This window comes from Pelodiscus sinensis, chromosome 4, assembly GCF_052426305.1.
Source record: "Pelodiscus sinensis isolate ZL-2025 chromosome 4, ASM5242630v1, whole genome shotgun sequence".
Taxonomy (NCBI): Eukaryota; Metazoa; Chordata; order Testudines; family Trionychidae; genus Pelodiscus; species Pelodiscus sinensis.
This window is the reverse complement of record NC_143055.1, coordinates 124,916,944-124,932,740: the sequence shown is the minus strand read 5'-3', so window position 1 is coordinate 124,932,740 and position 15,797 is coordinate 124,916,944. Positions and strand designations below refer to the sequence as shown.

The following is a 15,797-nucleotide window of genomic DNA, read 5'->3' as shown; positions in this document are numbered from 1 at the left end:
ACCACTCATGATTTTATATACCTCTATCATATCCCCCCCCAGTCTCCTCTTTTCTAAACTGAAAAGTCCCAGTCGCTTTAACCTCTCTTCATATAGGACCCGTTCCAAACCCCTAATCACTTTAGTTGCCCTTTTCTGAACCCTCTCCAAGGCCAAAATATCTTTTTTGAGGTGAGGAGACCACATCTGTACACAGTATTCCAGATGTGGGAGTACCATAGTTTTATACAGGGCAGTAAGATATTCTGTTTCTTATTTTCTATCCCTTTCTTAATAATTCCTAGCATCCTATTTGCCTTTTTGACCGCCGCAGCACACTGTGTGGAAGTTTTCAGAGAACTATCCACGGTAACTCCAAGATCTCTTTCCTGATTTGTCATAGCCAAATTAGCCCCATCATACTGTACGTATAGTTGGAGTTATTTTTCCCAACGTGCATTATTTTACACTTATCCACATTAAATTTCATTTGCCATTTTGTTGCCCAATCACTCAGTTTGATGAGATCTTTCTGGAGTCCCTCACAGTCTGTTTCTGCTTCAATGCCAGAATCCGTTGCTGGTGTTGCTGTTGCTCTTCCATCCACTTCATGAGAGGTTCAGGATTTATACTGCTCTACGAACACAGCAATCTCTGTCTGCATTGTGTGCCACATGCAGGCTGGGGTCCCTGGTCATCAGCTGGGGACAAACAACCACACTCAGTTTTCCTCAGGGAGCTGTTCATTTTCCTTGCAAAGAAAAAGAAAAATGTGCAAAAGTAACACACACAACAAGTTGATGAAGAGTTCAAACCCCCAGTCAGCTGTTCTGATTAGAGGAGAATGGGAAAAACCAATGGAAGGAAAGGAGCATGTTTTCTCATATGGTTGGGCCCTCCTTCATATTGCTCAGCTGAGGTCCTGTTCAGCTAGAACACCACCCTGCCTCCTGGGTTGCTCTCTTGAGCAGGGCCAGCTGATCCTGGTCCCCACCTCCACCAGCCACTAAAAGGGCAGATCACATTCAGAGCTTCTGAGCAAAAACACCAGAATCCTCTTGACTGAATGATGCAAACAGAAAACCCAAGAACTTTCTGGCTGTGTCTAGACTGGCCAGTTTTTCCGGAAAATCAGCCGCTTTTCCGGAAAAACTTGCCAGCTGTTTACACTGGCCGCTTGAATTTCCGCAAAAGCACTGACTTCTACTGTAAGAAATCAGTGCTTCTTGCGGAAATACTATGCTGCTCCCGTTCAGGCAAAAGTCCCTTACGCGCAAAGCTTTTGCGCAAAAGGGCCAGTGTAGACAGCTCAGATTTCTTTTCCACAAAAAAGCCCCGATGGTGAAAATGGCGATCGGGGCTTTTTTGCGGAAAAGCGCATCTAGATTGGCACAGACACTTTTCCGCAAAAAGTGCTTTTCCGGAAAAGCGTCCGTGCCAATCTAGACGCTCTTTTCCGAAAATGCTTTTAACAGAAAACTTTTCCGTTAAAAGCATTTCCGGAAAATCATGCCAATCTAGACGCAGCCTCTGGGTTCATGAAGAACTGCATAAGGCTTTCAGATACAACAGGGATTGGGGGTGTATGAAACATGGATTTCAGATGGGGACCTCAAAATGCTTTGCAAACTTTAAATATCCTCCCTAATAGCTTCATGAAATGAGAAGGAAACTGATTATTTTGCTTATTTCTAGAGATGAACATACGTGTTTAGCAGCACATGGTAATGTGAAATACACAATGGCTTAGGGATAGAAGTGAAGAATTCACATTTTATTACTCAAGTACCCATAGAATCCCCAAAAGTGTTGGAAAAGTCTAAACAGGTAAAATATACTAGATGTTGCCCAGATTTTAGTAAAGTGTCTCCTTTACCTAAAGATGCCCCTAGATGTCTTTAACAACTGCAAGCAGGTGCATCCCCAAAACAGCATATCCACCTACACATTGTCTCCTAACACTGTACAGGGGCAGTGATTTCAAGACAGTCTAAGAAAGAGAAACATGTACTGAATCACAAGCATAATTTCCTGTTATAACTTATGGCTACATCTACGCTGCCCTCTCTTGCACAAGAAAATATGCAAATGAGGCAGTGGTGAAAATCACCATGCCTCATTTGCATACTTAATGAGCCACCATTTTGCACAAGGGGCTTTTGCACAAAAAGGAGCCATCTGCACGGCTCCTTTTTGCGCAAAAAATCCCTCTTGCACAAGAGCTGTTCTGCCGCTTTTTTCAGGAAAAACGGCTCTTGCGCAAGAGGGAGTTTTTTGTGCAAAAGCTCCTTGCGTAAAATGGCGGCTCATTAAGTATGCAAATGAGGCACGGCAATATTCACCCCTTTGCCTCATTTGCATATTTTCTTGCACAAGAGAGGGCTGTGTAGACGTAGCCTAACTGTTTTTGGAGGTTTACCCGGCAAAACCAACTTAGCTTGTGAGATATGGCAGGGTCACGCTACAAGGCAGTGTGATAATAGGCTAAATGATATTAAGTAAGGTCTTAATTAAAGTTTTGTTTTCCAGAACACTAACTGAAGGGCTACACCTAGACTGGCATGATTTTCCGCAAATGCTTTTAACAGAAAAGTTTTTCCGTTAAAAGCATTTGCAGAACAGAGCGTCTAGATTGGCACGGACGCTTTTCCGCAAAAGCACTTTTTGGCACGGACGCTTTTCCACAAAAAGTGCTTTTGTGGAAAAGCGTCCGTGCCAATCTAGACGCGGTTTTGTGCAAGAAAGCCCCGATTGCCATTTTTGCTGTCAGGGCTTTTTTGCGCAAAACCATACCGTGTTTCTACACTGGCCCTCTTTCACAAAAGCATTTGCGCAAGAGAGCTTTTACCCGAACGGGAGCAGCATAGTATTTCCGCAAGAACACTGACAATCTTACATGAGATCGTCAGTGTTCTTGCAGAAATTCAAGCGGCCAATGTAGACAGCTGGCAAGTTTTTCCGCAATAGCAGATGCTTTTGCGGAAAAACTTGCCAGTCTAGACGCAGCCAAGGTGTTCAAAGTTATGTGGCTGTGATTTCATGCATGCTATTGAAAACAATAAGTTGACCTTGAGGTATAGCAATGTGTATTCCAATTCAATTACTCCATGCTTTATTTTAGCTGATTGTAAAGTATCAGAACCATTAGGAAAAGTATAGGTAATAGGGCAGAAAATATGTCACTATATAAATCCGTGGTTTGCCTGCCCTTTGAACACTGTGCAGTTCTGGTCACCACATCTCAAAACTTATTAGAATTGGGAAAAGTACAGAGAAGGGCAATAAAAATGAACATGAGTATGGAACAGCTTCCAGATGGGGAAAGATTAAAGAAGACGGTCTTGTCAGCTGGAAAAGAAATGACTGGCAGGGGGCTATGATAGAGGTCAATACAGTCATGACTGGTGTGGAGAATATGAATAAGGAAGTGTCATTTGCCCCTCCACAGAACGCAAGAACCAGGGAATAACCAATGAAATGAATAGGCAGTAGGAGAACTCCTTCACACAATGCACAGTCATCCTGTGAACCCCATTGCCAGTGGAGGTTGCAAAGGCCAAAAGCATAACTGGGTTCACAGAAGAATTAGGTAAGTTCCTGAAGCGCAGGTCCACCCATGTCTATTAGTTTAGATGACCAGGGATGCAACCTTGTGCTTTAGGTGCCCCTTAAACATCTGACTGCTAGAAACTAGGGGTATGTCTAGACTACATGCCTCTGGCGCCAGAGGCATGTAGATTAGGCTACCCGACATAGTAAAATGAAGCGGCGATTTAAATAATCGCCGCTTCATTTAAATTTACATGGCTGCCGCGCGGACCCGACAAACAGCCGATCAGCTGTTTGTCGGCTCAGCGCGATAGTCTGGACGCTCCCCTGCCAACATCAAAAGTATTTGTCGACCACCCAGGTAAACCTCCTGGAATGAGGTTTACCTGGGTGGTCGACAAATACCTTTGATGTCGGCACCCGCACGTCCAGACTATCGCGCTGCGCCGACAAACAGCTGATCGGCTGTTTGTCGGGTCCGCGCGGCAGCCATGTAAATTTAAATGAAGCGGCGATTATTTAAATCGCCGCTTCATTTTACTATGTCGGGTAGCCTAATCCACATGCCTCTGTTGCCAGAGGCATGTAGTCTAGATGTACCCTAGGACTAAAAGAGAGGGTTTGGAACGCTCCATAATTGCCCTGTTCAGTGCCTCAAACATCTGTCACTGGCCACTAGCAGAAGATAGGATGCTGGGCTAGGTGGATCGTGGCTGTTCTTATGTTCTTACCAACTGTGATGTATGAATGGGAGAGTTGTAGCCCAAAAATCATTGTGAACAAAAACAGTTCAAATAGTACTCTCTTCTACCTTAGAAGAAAGAAATACCCTGCAGTGTAAAAGCTAGGTTGAGGACAGCCTCTCTTGGATGAGATGAACAATGCTATGGAAATGTACAACCATTTACAACGCTGAGGATGCCCACATTTTGAGACAAGTTAATTTTCTTACCTTTCCATGACTTGATACTGGATGGCAGTGCTGTGGCACTTAAAATGCTGCAGGTCCCTTGAAGTACAGCAGGTGGAGCTCCAAAAGGCCCTTTTAGCTGTCTGTGCTGGAAGGGCAAGTCATTCTGTTGCCGTTTCTGCTGAGCGGCAGAGCGACCACCATTGCTTTGAACTGCCTATTGGCCTTGGGTGGCCATATGGCCCTATTAAATGCTCCAGGCAACAGGCCACTCTCTCTCCAGAACTATCGCATCAAACTGATTTATTCAACAAGACAGTCCACAAAGCAACCCATTTATTCTACAGTATTTTCTACAAAGTGAAAAGCGCTGGTCATTGGCTCTGATTTCATGCCATGAGGAGGAGAGATTGCATCGACTTCCTTGGCTCCTCAGTCAGTTAGTTTGTTGCAGCGAAGCTGCCCTCGCATATGATGCTTTATATAAAACAGTAATACCCTGTTTAGCTGCTGTTTAGTCACTTACTTTGCTAAGTTGGGCGATGGTGGGGTACCACCTTAATCATAGAATCATAGAATAATAGGACTGGAAGGGACCTCGAGAGGTCATCGAGTCCAGCCCCCCGCCCTCAAGGCAGGATCAAGCTCCGTCTACACCATCCCTGACAGATGTCTATCTAACCTGTTCTTAAATATCTCCAGAGAGGGAGATTCCACCACCTCCCTTGGCAATTTATTCCAAACCTTAACAGGATTCATCTCTTTGCCAAAGCACCTCATCGGCCATCAAGTCCCTTCCATGCTACATTCAGAAGAGCAGGCCAAGGTCTGCTGCATGTCGCGCAGGACACCCACATGCTGCCTCATGAGGTCCTCTTGGATCCTTGTGCGCTTGAGGCTCCCCCAGGTTCGTGCGGCTGCCTCCGATGGCGTAGAGCGCACCTCAGCGATGGCTGGTCCGGCTGTGGAGACTAAAGAAGGAGAGTCGGTCAGTCATCTATGGAGACACTGTCCCTGAAGCCGTGCTTTCCTGTGTGAGCAGTGACCAACAGTGCTCGGGCCAGAGGAGGGGGATGTCCCAGGAGCAAGGCCATGTGTAGCCCGGGCCTCAAGGTGCCCGGGGGACCATGCTTCCCACTTTCTCCTCCCCCCTCCATGGACAAGCAGACAAGGGAAGTGTCCGGCCACACTGGGATCCCAGGGATGGGAGAGAGGCCGGGAGCAGCCTGGCCTTCCCTGAGGCCCCGCACGCACACCTGCGCCTGGCAGCGCTGTCTCCAGGAGTGGGTGGTGCCTCGCACATGCAGGCATGGCTGTGTGCTATGTGCGGCACTCCTTAGTCTGTGTGCAGCTGTGTGTGTGCCCTTGTGTCCAGCCTACTTCCAGTGGTGGGAGGGCGTGCACCCCAGGTGTCAGATGTGTGTGGCCTCCCCTGAGCCTGTGAGCAGGAGCCTGGAGGTGCACTGGGGCTACCTCCTGAAGCCGCATGGCTCAGACTGGCACTGCATATGGTTTTCGGAATAAGGCTTCTTCCTTGTAGAATGAGGTTTACCACCGTCGGAAAAACCCCTCCGTTCTTTCGACTTTTTGTCAAAGAACTCAATGGCGGTGTGGTCACAAGTGTTGTTTTCCTGGAAAAACGCTGCAGTGTAGACGCAATGACAACGAACAGGGCTCGACAAATAATGTAATCTACTCGCCTGTGGCGAGTAGATTACAACCCAGAAGAGCTGGCGCACAGAGATCTGCGCATGCGCAGAGCGCAGAACTGTACGGCTGGCGAGCGGGGCTCGCCGCCGCTTGGCGAGCCCTGACAATGAAGGATATCAAGAATATTATAGGCAGAGTGCTTAGAAATATGCAAGAATCTGAATACCTAGGATTAATGGTTGCTGACAATGGGGCCCTCTTGAATGCTGCTCAGCGTCATACAAAAGCTGCTTGGCACAAATGGAAGGAGCTGAGACCACTTCTCTGTGATGTGTTAAAAGTGTGTAAAAGTGTAAAGTACAGTTAAAAGTGTGTAAAACTGTAAAACCCATTCTACTCTATCAACCACATGGAAAACAATCAGTAGGCTCTTTACAATGGAAATGAAGATGGTTGGCCACCCTGATAGTAAATGAAATGAAGTTATAAGGGGCCTGGATGCAGGTTGCCTCAATTGAAGACAAGTTAAGGGAGGCTAGAATGGATGAAGTAGATATATCCAATATACTCTCAGTATAACAGAGTTATACTGACAGAATGGCCCTTGCAATCCTTGTGGATAGAAGATGACCATGTGGGAGGCCATACACCATATATCAGCAGACATTAGAGACACCAATTTGCATGACAGCCAGGCATATTACCATGACTTGTGAAAGACGGCTATAAAAGTCACCGAGTCCTAAATGGGCAAGAAAGAGAGAGCAGAAGCAGCTAGTTATGTAATAACTATTTTGAAAGGGAAATTTATTTATATGCTGTACCATTTCCCTGCCCTTTGTCGTACACAGTAATTTGTTTGTACAGCATCTAGCACACTGCAGTCTCTCCCAGAAACAAACACCTCCACCATGGCATTTGAACTGGCTCTAGAGTTAGTAGCCTCATTCTAATGCAGACTGATTAACAGTCAATAACCATTCATTACACAACGTAGTGTGTTGGACTGTGTGCTGAGGACTGGAATAGCAGACATTTACTACTACCACTTACTGCAGGCCATCACCATGATGTATCAGTTGGGCTGAGTGGAGGGAGAAACAGAAAGGTGGCAGTTTTGGAAAACTGCATCTCGTTAGCTCTAGCAAGGAGGATTAATCCTTCACTTCTATGAACGCTAATCATACACAAAAATAAATAAATAAAATTGCTCAAGAGGAAATAATCAGGGAAGCTTAAAAAGAACTGTTTTTATTTTTGGGTTTATTTTGTGAAAGAAAGCATTAGTTTTGTCTTTAAAATGCCCCATATTTAACCCTTACAGGACAAACCTAGAAACCTTATCCTCAATAACATTTTTTTTTTTAATTAAATCAATAAACTGCCAATAGCCAAATTTTCAAAGGCTGTGGACAAAATTTCCTCTGATTTTATTCTTGATGCTGCAATCAGATTTGTAGGGAGAGACTCTTTTATCGAGTTCCACTAATTTTAATGGGATCCTGATTGGAGCGGTTTGTTAGATCAAGGACTATGTTCATTCACCACAGGAGCAGAAACAATTGTTCATGCAGGTGATGTAAAAAAATACAAAAATACCCCTTCGGGTTTAAATGTCTGGCTGTGCATATATATATATTTTGGGCCCATTTCAAAGTACTTAAGCATATAATTGAGCTCATCCTTACTCAGGAAAGTAAATAAGCACATACATGCTTTGAGAATGTGCTCCAATCCCACTAAAGTCAATGGGATTTAATCATACACTTAATGACAAGTAAGTGCTTTGCTGATCTGGGGGTTGAGTGAATACAACTTTGATGACAACCTGGCCCCTAATTAATAAATCAGGCACTTGAATAAAACAGTTAATGTTCTTGCCAGCTCTAAAGGAACAAAGTGCAAAAATCATTTTTACAGAATAGTATAAATGTTTATTTTTCTTTGTGATTTAGCCGACTTTTTACAATATAGAAAAGTGTATTTTTGAATAGGTCTAGTAAATATAAATTTAATTTTTCTACTGTCAGGTAAACAGAACTAGAAAATGAACCTTGTCCCCACCCCAGATTTGTTTAAAATAACTTGACTGTAAATCTTGTTCAGCAGTTTGTTGCAAATGGCCAAGGAAGTACAAAAATTATTTAGTACATACTACACAGGGGGAAAACAAGCTCAATATTTCAGAAAGCTTGTTCAAAACAAGTAGAACTAAGAGCATTTGATTGCACCTTCAAAATCTTTACAAGCAATGCCATCATACATAATCTACAACTGTAATCCAAGTTTCACAAACATTTTCTCCACACTGTATATAAATACACATCACAAAAGGTGCAATTTAGAATAGGACACAGAATATATACAAAATTAATACAGATTTAGTTCTAGACTATAGAAGGTATATGCAATCTGTTTGAAAAATAACTTGATTAGGAATTACTTTATCCACTTACACTAATTTACATTTATACAAATCTTACTTTACATACTATATTGAGTTACTAAAAGTAAGATGAACTATCTACATTTAAAGTTATCGCACTGAAATTTTAGAAATCTGGATCCTAATTATTAAAAAAATACTTTAATATATAGTAGATTCCCTTTTCGCTGATGTGTATATGTGTATTTGCTACATATACACAAACATGTTAAAGAATATATACACACAGTTACACATGGAGAGAAAATAAAATCCTTTTTGGAAAATAAAAGTATCAATCTTGTTGTGATAATTAGAGAGGATTAAGATATCTATCTAAATGCCTGTGAATTTAAACATGGTTATTCTCTTTCATTAAATTTAGAGCTATAACAGTTTGTAAATGTGCTGCAGTATCAAAAATGTGATTTGGGACTGTTTGTAGTAAATACTAGAAAAAGTTCCCATCCTTAAGTGCCTTCTATAAACAGCTGTATTTGACCTATTTGATTCCTTCACTATTCCCCATATTAAAAAAGGTCAGGTGTATCTGTTTCTGATGGTGGCCTTGAAATCTGCATCAGTGTATTTGCATGCTATGGCTCAAATTGCAATCCTAAATAACACTTAATGAATCACAAATATTAGAGAAATGACATAAAAAAGATCCAAAGCTGTACACGGAGTCTGATCTTCACACGTGCTCTGATTAACTTGGATGCAGCTAGTCTGAAATCCATGCCACATTAGGAAAACACAAAGGTTGGTTCCCTCTCACCCAGTAATTTCAATTTCTGCATCAGCATACACAACAATAATCTAATTTTCTACCAGTTTCAGGGCACCATCCTCGGAGTTTGCTAAGGACTGCAAACTCTCCCTGGTTTCAGTGAGACGCTAGGATAATCAGGACTTTGCAGGATTGAGCTCTAGATGTACAACAGCATCCTCCTGCTTGATGTTTATCTCACAATGCTGTTGGATGAACAAATTTGTCCTTCAACTTCCATTTTAGATGATTCATCAAGTCGATAATGAAATTTGTCATCATTTAAAGAAAAATATAAATACATTCCTTTTTAAAAGTTATGTCTGAGACCCAGATTCATCAAGGTTTTTAAGAACATATGCTATGCTAAACATGTAAGCTGTCCCAGGTCAACTGCCCACATGCTTAATGTTATCTGTGCTTAAAAATCTTGGTCAACTTGGCCTTTGTAACACTGATCCATTGCCTTCCAGGGCTGTAGAGTGACATTCTTTTAGCTAAGTTGATATATTGATTTGTGAAGATGCTCATTTCTACAGATTTCCTTTCAGTATTAATTCCTCCACAGATATGCTGATACTGTTTTCTCAGTCTATTGCCCAAAATATTTTCTGCCAGTGTCTGCTTCTTCCATATGAACAAAGTGATACAACTCTATACACTGTAAATAATATATATTATAATAATAATTTATAAAGGCTCTCTGAACAATTTTCGTAGAGAAAGGGGGAGGAAGAAAACATTTAATTCTTACTAAACCCAAGAAAGTTAAAAGCTGTACAACAGGAAGAAAAATTCACCTTTAGGCATCGTCATGAGTAGAAGAGAATTTAGCTAAAATTTAAAAGAATCTACTCCTAATTATAAAAGATTTTCTTGCTTCCGTATTATGCAAGCCAGGTTAAAACAAGCACCAAATTAACAACAAAATAGTATTAAATCCTCTGCTGTGAACCAAAGTGTCCCTGTGCCTTAAATGTCATGTTCAGTTCAATTTACCCTGGCTCATGTACACGAGTCAGCAGTTCATGGCACAGGGCTCACTTTTGGACTTTCCTGCCGAATTAATGACTCTCATCAAACACCGTCCAAATTCCTCCAGGATCATGCGCTCTGCTGCGGCTTTTGACTTGCCCATCTTCTCAGCCCTCTCAGCCTGGGCAAGCAGACAGTCACAAGTCGCGTCAGCCACCTCCTTGGTTACAAAAGTAAATGGCAATCTGAAATGGAAATAAAAACATCAGTGAGCTACACCCTTTACACTACATACAAAACTCTCTGAAGCTGTCAAAAGTCAGAAGCTTAAGGAAGCCTTCTAGAGAGTCCCTGCAGCACATGTTAAAGTAAATATAGGCCTCATCTGGAGCATTGTATCCAGGTCTGGGTACCATATTCCAGGAAAGATGTCAACAAATTGGAGAAGGTCCAGAGAAGAGCAACAAAAATGTATAAAGGTCTCTAGAAAACATGAGTTATGAAGGAAGACTGAAAGAATAAGTTTTGTTTAAGTTTGGAAAAGAGAAGACCGAGAGGGGACAGGATTGCAACTTTCAAGTACCTAAAACGCTGTTCAAGAAGGGAGAAAAATTATTCTCCTTAACCTGTGATGATAGGACAAAATACAATGGGATTAAATTGCAGCAAGGAAGGTTTAGGTTGGACATTAAGAAATATTTCCTGGCAGGGTGGTTAAACACTGGAATAAATTGCCTAGGGAGGTTGTGGAATCTCCATCACTGGACATATTTAAGAGCAGGTTAAATACCCATCTATCAGGGATGATGTAGACGGTGCTTGGTCCTGACCTGAGGGCAGGTGACTGGACTTGATGACCTCTTGAGGTTCCTTACACTTCTAATATTTTACGATTTTATGTTGTCAAGTAATAAAAAAAAAAAAAAAAAATTTACATCTCTCCCAATTTCCTCTGTACTAAAGTCCATGAATCTAATGCATTAACATGAGTATTATGCCCTAACTCAGTGTTTTCAATCAGGGCTGATGTGATCAAAATGAATCTGTTCCATAGTTTCTGGAGTACATCTAAGATTGCCCCAAACTGACAATGCTGAACAAGCCATACAGCTGAGCAGGAAAGATCACTCTTCAGAGACAACGTTGACAGTTTTGTGGCTGCTTCCACTAGGGATGTTTAAAGGGCTAACTGGCTAAATGATAGTGCTTCACCAGTTAACTGTTTTAACCTAGGTCCTTTGGATTCCCACTGCTGGCCTTGCCGTGGCAAGGGCCAGTCAACTGGTTAACATCCCTAGGTTCTGCCTCTGTTCATTCTGAGACAGTCTAAAGAAAGCCATGAAGACAGACAGAGAATGCATAATTTTTTCCACAATTTTTTGCTGTAGGAAAATGTGTGCAAATTAACGGATTTAACATTAGAATTTCACCCCATTTGAAAATCAAAACTGTACTAAGAAAATGTTAAAGTTACATAGTTAACCACACAGAAGTATGGCAAATTGCACCTTACAAGTGTAAATGTAACTGTCTCCTTTCTGGACAGGTTTTCCATTACTATTCCTCAAATGCTACAGTGTAGCACTAACCAGTTTTTCTATACCACAGATCTATCTATGAAATATCTTGTAATTGTTTTACTTACACTCATTTCAATGTCATAATGATGAGGTATATCTTGACTGAAACTTTTACATAAATTCTCTTCTCTGTAAGGGATGTATTTTAATAGTTTAGGCAGCAGCAACACACTATAAATCTTTGTAACCAACAATACTTAAGAGGAGACAATTAACTATGAAACTAGCTCAACATGCAAATTTAGGCAGCTTTTATATTCGAGAAAGTTTTCACTATTAGGACAGAGAGTAGTATGCACTTCATTCATATACATTTGTACAACACCTAGCACAAAAAACCCGCCAGGTATGACTGAAGCTTTCTGGTAATACAAATATTTAATAACATTAGACATCAATACTCAATGAACACAAATGTCAAAGATTTCAGTAAACTTAGCTTGCTGTGATCCACCCTAACAGAGCAGCAAGATACCTGTATCATAAAAACAGTGCTAAAGCCAAGCCAAGAGAAAGGAATGTGTTAACTTACTTCCCCCCTCCACTAGTCATTGCTGGGGTCGGCCTAGTTAACAGGTCTGAGATTTGTGAGGATAACTTTGTCTTTGCAGCTGTCTGTTGCTGGACTCTTACTTCTGCTGCATCTGCTAAGTGCATCAGAGTCTTTCGTTCTGGGCTTTCTTCAAAGTTTTTACAGCCAATACACTTACATATTGAGGAGCACATGATTTTTGCCTAAGAAAAACAGAAGAAAGGGTAACTGGCCTTAATATTATGTTATTCTCTATTGCTGGCTCATAGAAATTATATATAGTTAGAAATTTTAATTATGGGCATGCACTGAGTTACATTTAGAAAGGAGAAAACATTTCAAGAGAAGGAAGTCCATCTTACCTCATAGCATTCACAATAGTTTTTGAGACATCCTGATCGTTTGCAGTTGCAGCCTTTGCTGTGCCGCCGATCTGATTCCCCTTCCTTTCCTTTCCCTATTTTAGGCTTGAAGGCTTCAGGGTTTCTATCAAGGCAGGCCTACCAATGCAGATCCAAAAGGTGGGTCACAGTACATTCAGGGAGCAAGAGCTAGAGTGGGGATGGGCTAATACCTGCCTGTGGGCTGGATCTAGTCCACCAGGGTTAGCTCCTGGCAGGTCCCCACTACTATGTTAACGGGCACGGCCCAAGGTACAAGCAATTGCAGCTCCCGTTGGCTGTGGATTGCCATTCCCAGCCAATGGGACCTGTGGGAAGTGGTCTGGCACCACTTCTGACTGCTCCCATTGGCCGGGAACGGCAATCTGTGGCCAACAGGAGCTGTGATTGCCAGTACCTGTGGCTGTGCTGGTAAATATAGTGGTGGCAACTTGCCAAGGGCTAACTCTGGCAAACCGCTGGAGCGTTATTGCCCACCCCGGATCTAGAGGAGCTGTCCAGTAACTACAACACCAAGATTGTGCTGCAGTACGTTACATTCTCTTCCCAACCCAACAGGAAAAAGTGACTACTTTCATCCCAGCTACAGAGAGATGCAAAATAAGAAGCAAACTGTCCAGTTTCAATAGCAGCACTAAGTACTTGAAACAGATACATTGTGACATGCCTTTCTGTTTTGCAAATTTTAAAGGAGAGAAACAAGAAGAGCCTCACCTTTATTGCTTTTTGCCTATCATTTTCATGGTCCAGGTTGTTATAACAATTAGTACAATTGCAGTTATTGCAGAATTCACCATTTGCAAAGCAATCACAATACCTGAAATAGGAGAACCAGAAGGGACTTAAACATGGTTTGCAGGTATCACACTAGCTGCGGTAGAAGTAGCCACAGTAAGTGTTTCTATGATAGTAACACTAAAAGCTGCAGTTGGGATGCGGACCCCTCTGGGCCACACACTGTACAGACCTGAATGAGACAATCTTTGATGTGGCGGGCATAGAGCGTAAGACCTCAAACTAAGGTAAGTGACAGAGATATAGTCTACAAGTAACATGGCCAAAGATCAGCGGCACTGCTTCTTTGATAGCGGCAAGTTTTGTGGGTTTTACTTGTTAATTTTTTAATTGGGGTAGGGTGAGGAATGGCAGTAGAAGAGAGGCTGGGGAGAGTGGGAAAAGGAATGAAGAGGGCAGCTCATCATCTGATCAGTCCCGATCAATAGTCAGGGTACTGCAGGCCCTGTGGCAAAGGTGAGTCTAAAGAAGGGAATAGAAGGAATATGGCTGTATGGATTATATCAGGGATTTTCCCCATGCATTAAGGTGGGAGAAAGAAATCACAAAAATACTTAACACGGGCTGATTGGGAACCTGTGCATCTTTGGTACCTCAGCACCTCACAGACTTTACAGCAGCCCCATGAGGTAGAAAAGTTCTGTATCTCCATCTTTAAAATGGGGATCCAAGGCACAGAGAAAGGAAGGGTCAGATTTTCAACGGTATTTGACATAATTTGAAATTAACTGAAAAATAAATGGAAGTCAATGGGAATTTGGTACCTAACCTGCGGTACGGGGTGGGAGAACTGCCACATGTGCAAGCAGGGGAAAGTTTCTCTGCAGCAAATGGCAGCTTGGCCAGTTTACATTAGAAGATTACACACCAGTGTCTGGGCACTGCTGGCCGCACCTGGAACCAATCACGAAGTGGACAAGGTCTGAGTTAATTTCTGTACAGCACTTTGAAGATGCCACATGTTATACAAATGCAAGTGCATCATCATCATCTTTTCTCCCTTTCAGATTTCACAGAACACTTGGGAATCAGAAAGCTAATATCCAGGAGAAAGCCTCTTCTCTAGCACACATTTGGCACTCCATAAACAATGACCATGCAGACTGTGGGATGTCTGAAGGAAAACTAAACATACTCAGTTTGTTCTAATGTTATGACAAAATTCTAAGCTCAAAATGGTGTGCACGCCCACATTAGGAACATAACATGAATTACATTAAAAATAACCTAAAATTGGCTTGTGCGAGACAGATTTGGATTCATATGGCTCAACTTCTTTAACATTACCACAACCACTCTGAATGCCCCCTTCATTATGCAAGGATTAGGGAGTCACAAAATCATTTCACTACCTACTTCTGACACTGAACTATGAAAAAGTGTGGCATCACCCCAAACCTGAATGTCATCACACCAGACACTGATTCAGACACTGGAATGGAATGGCAGGAGATGGGACACTAGATGGGGAGGGCTCTGGATTACCACAGATAATTCTTTCCCAGGGGTCTAGCTGGTAGGCCTTGCCCTCATGTTCAAAGTCTAACTGATCACCATATTTGGGAAGAGAAATGATTTTTCCCTCAGCTCTGACTGGGACAGACCATGGAGGTCTTCACCTTTCTTTGCAGCATGGAGCCTCGGTCAGTTGCAGGTTTAAACTAGTGTAAATGGTGAAGACTTTGCACAGGGTGTAAAGAGTTCTCACAGTTCAGAGACTTAGAAAACCGCTATGGTAGACACACACTAAAGTCGCCAGTCTGCCTCATTATGTATGACAAGATTCCAGGGTAATGCTCTTTTTTATATACAGAGCTCAAATTTAAGAGTTACTTTAATATTTCTATTTAATTTTTGCAATACATCAAAATATTTGTTAAAGCGAAAATACTTAAAAACCAAAGTGCACTTACAGTTTCAAACACAGTGACTTTGTACAGTTGCATGGCTTCCTGGGGCGGTTTGCAGATTCGGACGGCATAATTCTGGAAAAGAACCGTTTTATTATTGGCTTTTCTTGTGAAAGTTCAGACTATGATCCACTGAAACCCCACAAGCCAATTTTCCTCCTATAATGTGAGCTTTAAAAAGCCTTTGTCAGGGATTACAAAACACACTATGCTTAAAAGAAAAGAATGAAAAAAAGGAGACAAGGTTAGGAGGAGACCATATGAGAGGAAAGTGCAACTGAGTGTGCTGCAGCCATTACCCCGAATAAGCCATGTACTATGG

General features: G+C 42.1%; 1 protein-coding gene across 5 annotated transcripts in view; it reads right to left on the bottom strand.

Moving 5' to 3' along the window:
• Positions 1 to 6,431: 6,431 nt before the first annotated feature.
• The window catches only part of LIN54 (lin-54 DREAM MuvB core complex component), an 80,196-nt gene continuing 70,830 nt past the window's right edge, over positions 6,432 to 15,797 (bottom strand). For 2 of the 5 annotated variants that reach the window (XM_075929501.2, XM_075929502.2), the window contains 5 exons: positions 15,479 to 15,550; positions 13,485 to 13,587; positions 12,732 to 12,869; positions 12,370 to 12,572; positions 6,432 to 10,502 (listed from right to left, as the gene is read on the bottom strand). In XM_075929501.2, coding sequence (XP_075785616.2) covers positions 10,301 to 10,502; positions 12,370 to 12,572; positions 12,732 to 12,869; positions 13,485 to 13,587; positions 15,479 to 15,550 — 718 coding nt within the window. In that variant the 3' untranslated portion in view covers positions 6,432 to 10,300. The remainder of the gene's footprint in view (positions 10,503 to 12,369; positions 12,573 to 12,731; positions 12,870 to 13,484; positions 13,588 to 15,478; positions 15,551 to 15,797) is intronic. The other 3 variants (XM_075929499.2, XM_075929498.2, XM_075929500.2) reach the window with 2 other exon arrangements.